Raw genomic sequence first — 7,174 nt, 5'->3', positions numbered from 1 at the left:
GGGAAATGTGGTCCTTGGACGGACTACAAAGTGCTACCAGGTGTAACGGGGCACTACGACTTGTACTGCTTCAGTACAAGTCCACTTCGCACTGCTTCAGTTGCGAGTGGTGCCTTACGTCAGTTCACGTACACTAGTACGTGCAGAGGAAGACTTCTCTTTAAGGTAACTAGCTTAAAGAGGGTAAAATGAAAAACTGCATTAATATAATTAAGTACCTCTTCTTTCTATCTGTTAATTCCAACTTAATTATAACGAACACTAAACATGCAACTGAATTCCTATCTTATCTTATCTTATCTGTCTCTCTCTTTTGTTTATCTCTACAGCTGATTAGTCTGCGGAATAAATAGATATAATGGTCTATACCTATTTATGGATAAAAATTCTGAACATTACTATATAAAGTAATATCCTTCAAATATTATCTACCTCTTAAATAATATATTAATAAACAACCTTTAAGTGTTAATTTCGTGTAACGATACACCCCGTTACAGCTTGTTTCTGCCTAAACAGAGCATTGGTATGCATGTAAGACTTGTTAATAATGCTACTTGAAGCTAGTAGCGCATCGAAAGAACCGGTAATATGTTTAATCAGGAGCATAATATAATGTGTAACGGATCAATCTCGACTCTGACTTTTTTGTCGGCGACGAGCTTGAACTCACTGTCGTTGTCGCTTGATATTTATTCGTATAAAAGGATACGTCTTCTTGCTCGGAGCTTGCAGCATTCTCAATGCTTCGCAGGCCAACTTCTCTTTGGGCCTTCAACCTTACAATGCCTACTGGAGCTACCTCTTTAAGCGCTTCGAACATTTCTACAATCCAGGCGATCACGTTATGCTCCGCGTCCCAAAACAATGCCGTGCCAAACTGCACACCGTCGCCACCGGACCGTTTGACATACGCCTAATTCATGACAATGGCTGCGTCACCATTGGCAAGAGCAAAACGACTGAGAGCGTGAGCATCCAACGCATTTTTTCGTGCTATTTCAAACCGCTCATGGGAAAGCATAATAAGTCTAGTATCCCAGATGACCTGCATGATCACGCTAGACCAGTTTTCCAGTAATTACACAAGACCAGTTTGCTAGTGAATGCGCTTTTCTAGTTTCCTATAATTACGCTAGACTAATTATCCATTGCTTACGCTAGATTAGTTCTTTATTCCTATTCCGAACCACTTCAATACATCATTCTCACTTTTGCTAGCCCTTAAAGGCTACAGCTCCACTGCCAGCCACGAGCCGGGTCTGTAGCGGAGCTACCTTGCTCTTTAAGTCAGAGAGGACTTATAGACTCAGAAAGACACTTAGTTCTCAGAACTAATAGGCTTAACAGCTCAGTAAGTTGTACAAGATCGAACAGCTTAACGAATCTCAGTTCAAGGGATTCAGGTGTTCGTCGGACCAAGCGGCAACTAGTAAAGGAGAGTATATAATTAGCTTTTTTTTCTCTCGTAGATCGATGCACAAGTCTTAGGAAGTCTCTAGACGCTGCAAGATAAAAAAAGAAATTTAATTTTATTACTTATTTGAATCTAAAACCTTACTCCAACTAAAAACAAATTGGCCGCCAGATCTATATCTGGCGGCTGCCACATATGCGGCCCATAATAAATGGAATTTTAGTGACTAACTTTTGTAATTGGACAAAGGATATTTTACCCATTAATTAAATGTATCACAACAACAGTTCACCGACCGAAATGTGCCCCATTACACCCTGGTGCCGCGGATGTTTAGCTGTATTGCACAGGACACCGGACCCTGAGTCCAACATAATTACGAACCCGCTTGATGAAAGGCAAGAAGGGCAAATTCAGAGAGGAACAAGCTCGTTGTCAAGCTGCAGACCTTGCGAAAGCAAAAGCTCAAAGTGAATATCGATTCACTCCACTTAGTGTGGAAGAGCGCCTTCATGAGGTTACGGGTCGCAGCTTGACCATCTGGACCTCCGGACCCAAGGCGAGAGCGCCGGAGGTGCTCACTGCTCGCGACGCTCTTCGTGTGCGATACCTTACCCCAAGGCAATGACGCGGTGTCAGTTTATTGACGCGTTTGCGTGATCAGACCCGTGGGGCTTCGGTGACCTTAACGAAAGGATTTCCGATCGTCCTGTTTCCAAACGAATCAAAAAGCGAGACTGATGCTTCGTTTGAGAACTGGATCCATCAGGCCCGTTACCTCCGCAACATAAGAGAGTCTGCGAATTTGGCTAATGTTCATTTGGAATGGAAGCTTCGCTTTGATTTCGCTAACCTTATAGCCAAAGGCCAGTTACGTCCGGGCTTATAACGAGGATATAATTAGCCAGCACCTCAGTGCTTCAGTTGCAGGCGCAACCATAGATCGATCTTCGTGGAATATAAACCAGGACGAGTCAATGTCATCGCTGATGCCCTTTTGCGCCGGCCCGATTCTGAGCCGGCTTTGCAAAACAACAGTGAGGGTAAGCCCACTGTTGCAATAATACGTATTTCGTCGTCAACATCACTTTACGACGTTGAAGAGCCTATCAAAAGCTAAGGCTCCTAAAGGAGTGATAAAGTATCTTAAAAATTCCATCACAACAATCCTTGACAGAATTATCGAGATTGTATCGATCCGTTGAGGATCGATACACAAGACGTAATGGTTTACTATATTACAGAGATGTTTCTCGCTTCACACCTCGTGTCATAATAATTTGTGTTTGTCCATCATGTTTGAGTACCAAATAGTGGGCATCGTGGACTTGAGAGGACTTATCTCACGATAAGTCGCGACTTCTACTGACCACGCCAGTATGAGCTCGTCCGCAAGTACAATCGTGCTTGCGATATTTGTCAACGGGTGAAGGACAGTGCTTCATCCCGTGCTCCGTTACTACCTCTGCCTGTTCCGGCAGAATACTGGCAGTCTCTTTCCATAGACTTCGTCTTCGGATTTCCCGACGACGAACATAAATCAATGGTATTCTTGCTTTCGTTAATCGTTTCAGCAAAATGGTACATCTTGCTGCAGTACCTGAGTCGATCACAGCCAAAGGCTGTGCTCGTGTCTTTGTTTACACGATATTTTGACTCTATGGGTTACCCCGTGGACTGGTCTTGGATCGAGACCCCAGATTCACGGCGGACTTTTGGCAATCCGTGTGGAAATGTCTACTTCTGACCATCCTGAATCAGACGTTCAGATAGAACTTGCAAACCGTACCATGGAAAAGATACTTCGCGGATACATCCACTCTTTCGCGGGTTGGAGCGAGTTCTTGCCGATGTTAGAATTGAAAAGAAAATTCACTTGATACTAACCCGTGACTTATCATTAGGTCATTCTTAGTGGATTATTATCTTAAAAAGTTTTTGGGGCATTTTTCATTCATCTTTGGCGCCAAAACCTGAACCTGATAGGGTAAAGGTGATATTAAAAGCTGATAAAATGTAGCAAAAGCTCATATTTCGTAAGACTTAAATAAACGATTTGCCTTTTAATGAACCCCGTTACAACAGGTCTGTCACATTGCTCTTTTAATTTCAAGACGTGGCCAATCAGCCAGCATCAGATTCTAAAGCTCACAGTCGTATGTATAGCCACATATCTACAAGGAAAGCAAGCCTGCAAATAAGTAACTAATTGCCTCGGGTCAATACGGTCATATTTTTTGCACAGCCCGCGTTTGTGGATTTGAACTTGCTGTGCTTATTAGTTTTTACCGAAATTATTGTTAATAATTTATCCCTTCGTGTAGCTACGCGCTTGACCGGTAAACGCTCATTAAGCATGGACTCATCTGGTCATTGCGTTTGTGGCTGCGGGACTACAATAAACGCAAAGCCTGTCGTAGATCTACGAGCACCATAACATTCACCCGTAAGCATTTATTAATTAAATGCGTGTATGCAAAAGTGTAACGGCCATCTTAACAAAAAAAGGGTACGAAAAGTAGAATTCTATTCTCGTTTGAATACACTATTCACTTGTAACCACTAGCCTTCTTCTCGAAACGAATATTGCACAAGTCACAGACTTCTTTCAGTGCCACTAACGCCGTATCCATATCCTCTCGCGTGTGAGCCGCAGAAATGCAAAAACGAACACGAGCGAGAAGTAGCGGCGTCGCAGGGAATCCAACCGTAACCACGGCCAAATTGCGTTTTAAACATTGGCGAGAGAATTCACCAACCTTAGACATGTGGTACAACATCACGGGAATCACAGGGGAATCAAAATCACCAAGCGTAATCACGCCCATGTCAATGAGTTTCTGACGAAAGTAATTGCTGTTGTCACGCAACGACGCAATCTTTTTCCGTCCTATATTCGAACCATCCAGTCCAGCAATAATGTTCAAAGCCGTAAGAATTTGCTTCGCAATGACTGGCGACAAACTCGTCGCGTAGACCGCACCCGAGCTATTGTGGCGAATAAAATTGATAATTTCTTCCGATGCTGCAATGTAACCGCCCATACCACCAAAACTCTTGGAAAACGTGCCCATTAGAATGTCAATCTCGCTCGGGTCGACACCCGCGTATTCGCAGATACCGCGACCCGTTTTACCAAGAGCACCGATGCTATGAGCCTCATCCACGTAGATATAGGCCTTGTACTTTTTTGTCACGTCAACCATCTCGCGCAGACGCACGATTTCGCCCTCCATCGAGTAAATGCCTTCAATCATCACAATAATCTTCTTCCACGGACGATGCGTACGCGGCTGGCCCTCTGCTATTTTCGTGCGCAAGACCTTTTCCAGATGCTTTGGATTATTGTGTTTAAAAACCCCGACACACGCCCCCGACACGCGCGCACCGTTGACAATTGACGTGTGGTTGAGCGCGTCACTCAAGATGAGCGTTCCCTTGCCCATAAGCGCCGGGATACTAGTAGCATTTGTTGCATACCCCATGTTGTACACGAGTGCAGACTCCTTGCCAATAAATGTGGCCAGTGCTTTTTCGAGCGCAATGTGCACCGATGTGGTCCCAAATTCCATCGGCGGGACGGTCGAAGCCAATGCAAATTGGTTCACCGCAGGAAAAACGTCCTTACTGCACGTGTTCATCCAGTCATCGGCAAAGCCTAGATAGTTGTACGATCCGAGATTAAGACACGTTTGGATACAGCCGTCTTTATTGTGCAAAGTCTTGTTCTCGTCCACGGAGTAGCGCTCAATGAGGTCAATATGCGCGCCTACAGGAGAAAAAATGCGTTAGTACGCGCAAACGAGAGCAGGGGTACAATGCGCGCACCTGGAGGACCGGTTACAGGGCGATTAAACACGTCCTGTAAGCGGTGGTAAATGCGCTTTGTATAAAAGTTTTCAAACGCCACGAGCAATGGGGCGTACCCCTTTTTGGCGCTGTCGGAATACCGAGAGCCGCCAAAGATGCGGCCAGCGTGATCACGTAAATGCCCAAAAGTGATAAGGATGGCGTACTGGATGTAGCATAAGATAGCGGCGGCCCACGGCACATGTTCGGCTGCCATCGTTGGCCCTTGCAATGGAGATAATTTCTGACTATGAATGCGGGCGTTACGTGAACTTTCGAAGTAACCACTGCAGTTTGAGGATCCCACAAAAGTGGTACCAAATGTGCATCACGTCGAATTGTGATTTGATAGAATCGAATTGCCTGTTTTGAATCTCATTAAAAGGCAAATCGTTTATTTAAGTCTTACGAAATATGTACTTTTGCTACATTTTATCAATTTTTAATATCACCTTTACCTCTATCCGGTTCAGGTTTTGGCGCCAAAGATGAATGAAAAATGCCCCAAAAACTTTTTAGGATAATAATCCACTAAGGATGACCTAATGATAAGTCACGGGTTAGTATCAAGTGAATTTTCTTTTCAATTCTAACATCGGCAAGAACTCGCTCCAACCCGTGAAAAAGTGGATGTATCCGCGAAGTATCTTTCCATGATACGGTTGCAAGTTCTATCTGAACGTCTGATTCAGGATGGTCAGAAGTGAACATTTCCACACGGATTGCCAAAACTCCGCCGTGAATCTGGGGTCTCGATCCAAGACCAGTTCACGGGGTAACCCATAGAGTCAAAATATCGTGTCAACAAAGACACAAGAACAGCCTTTGGCTGTGATCGACTCAGGTTGTAACGGGGCACTACGACTTGTACTGTTTCAGCACAAGTCCACTTCGCACTGCTTCAGTTGCGAGTGGTGCCTTACGTTATTTCACGTACACTCGTACGTGCAGAGGAAGACTTCTCTTAAGGCAACTAGTTTTAAGAGGGTAGAATGAAAACTGTATTAAATATAATTAAGTGTCTCTTGTTCTATCTTTGTAAATGCTAACTTAATTGTAATCTCATGCTAAACATGTAAATGATTTCTTATCTCTATCTTATCTGTAACTCTCTCTTTGATTACTCCTGCAGCTGATTAGTCTGCGGAACAAATAGATATAATGGTCTGTACCTATTAATGGATAAGAATTCTGAATATTACTATATAAAGTAATATCCTCCAAATTTTATCTTCCTTTTAGATAATATATTAATTAACAATCTTTAAGTGTTAATTTCATGTAACGATACACCCCGTTACATCACCCCTCCCTTAAACGACAATCACTCTGACTGTCATTGGATGAAGTGGTCGCTATGTGACCAATTAAATTTTTAAAACAATGTTGATTGGTCAGAACCATCATTTTAAAATTTCCATCGCATAAAGAACAAACTCATGCGGGGTGTTGATAGTGCTGCGCCTTCGGCTGTGGTTCGTGCAGCCGCGGGTGACGCACTGTTATCTCTTGCGGCAGACGGAACGTCTGCCGTAGTATCTCCCACTCGCACAACACTAGATGTTGTGAGTGCACGTAGTGATTCACCACGTGAATACGACCCCTCTTTGGAGGTCGACTATGAATGCGAGTCGGATGAAATGGCCGACTCAGGGAGAATGGAACAGTCGCCTGATATACGTCAGGCGGCTGACTATGAGCCTTCGAATGAGAGGGCTCATTCTGATAGACGAGTAAACAGTCTATTTGGATCCGACGATGAGGATGATCCCTCATCGCCCGTACGATCTCCCATACGGTCACCTGCACGTGTTTCTGTGCAAGGTGACGACGATGGCGTAAGCCATCGTAAGAAAAGTTCTTGTGGTACCCCTGCTTCAGTGGGTACCACTCAGGGGAGTGAAGACA

The 7,174-nt window shown here is 44.1% G+C and overlaps 2 protein-coding genes across 2 annotated transcripts; both read right to left on the bottom strand.

Annotated features, from left to right (window-relative positions):
- Positions 1–595: 595 nt before the first annotated feature.
- Positions 596–987, bottom strand: CCR75_003255 (uncharacterized protein; the record flags this gene model as incomplete). Its single annotated transcript, XM_067961352.1, has 2 exons — positions 596–916; positions 943–987. The coding sequence occupies 2 exons, from the start codon at positions 985–987 to the stop codon at positions 596–598; spliced, it is 366 nt and encodes a 121-aa protein (XP_067822172.1).
- A 2,675-nt stretch (positions 988–3,662) lies between these two features.
- On the bottom strand, positions 3,663–5,483 carry CCR75_003254 (uncharacterized protein; the record flags this gene model as incomplete). Its single annotated transcript, XM_067961351.1, has 2 exons — positions 3,663–5,186; positions 5,246–5,483. 2 exons carry the CDS (start codon positions 5,481–5,483, stop codon positions 3,967–3,969), a joined length of 1,458 nt encoding a protein of 485 aa, XP_067822173.1. The 3' UTR covers positions 3,663–3,966.
- Positions 5,484–7,174: the final 1,691 nt, after the last annotated feature.

Source organism: Bremia lactucae (assembly GCF_004359215.1).
Source record: "Bremia lactucae strain SF5 chromosome Unknown BlacSF5_NotPlaced_19_SHOA01000004.1_2068294bp, whole genome shotgun sequence".
Taxonomy (NCBI): domain Eukaryota; phylum Oomycota; class Peronosporomycetes; order Peronosporales; family Peronosporaceae; genus Bremia; species Bremia lactucae.
The sequence above is the reverse complement of the archived record's forward strand: the minus strand, read 5'-3'. Positions and strand labels throughout refer to the sequence as shown.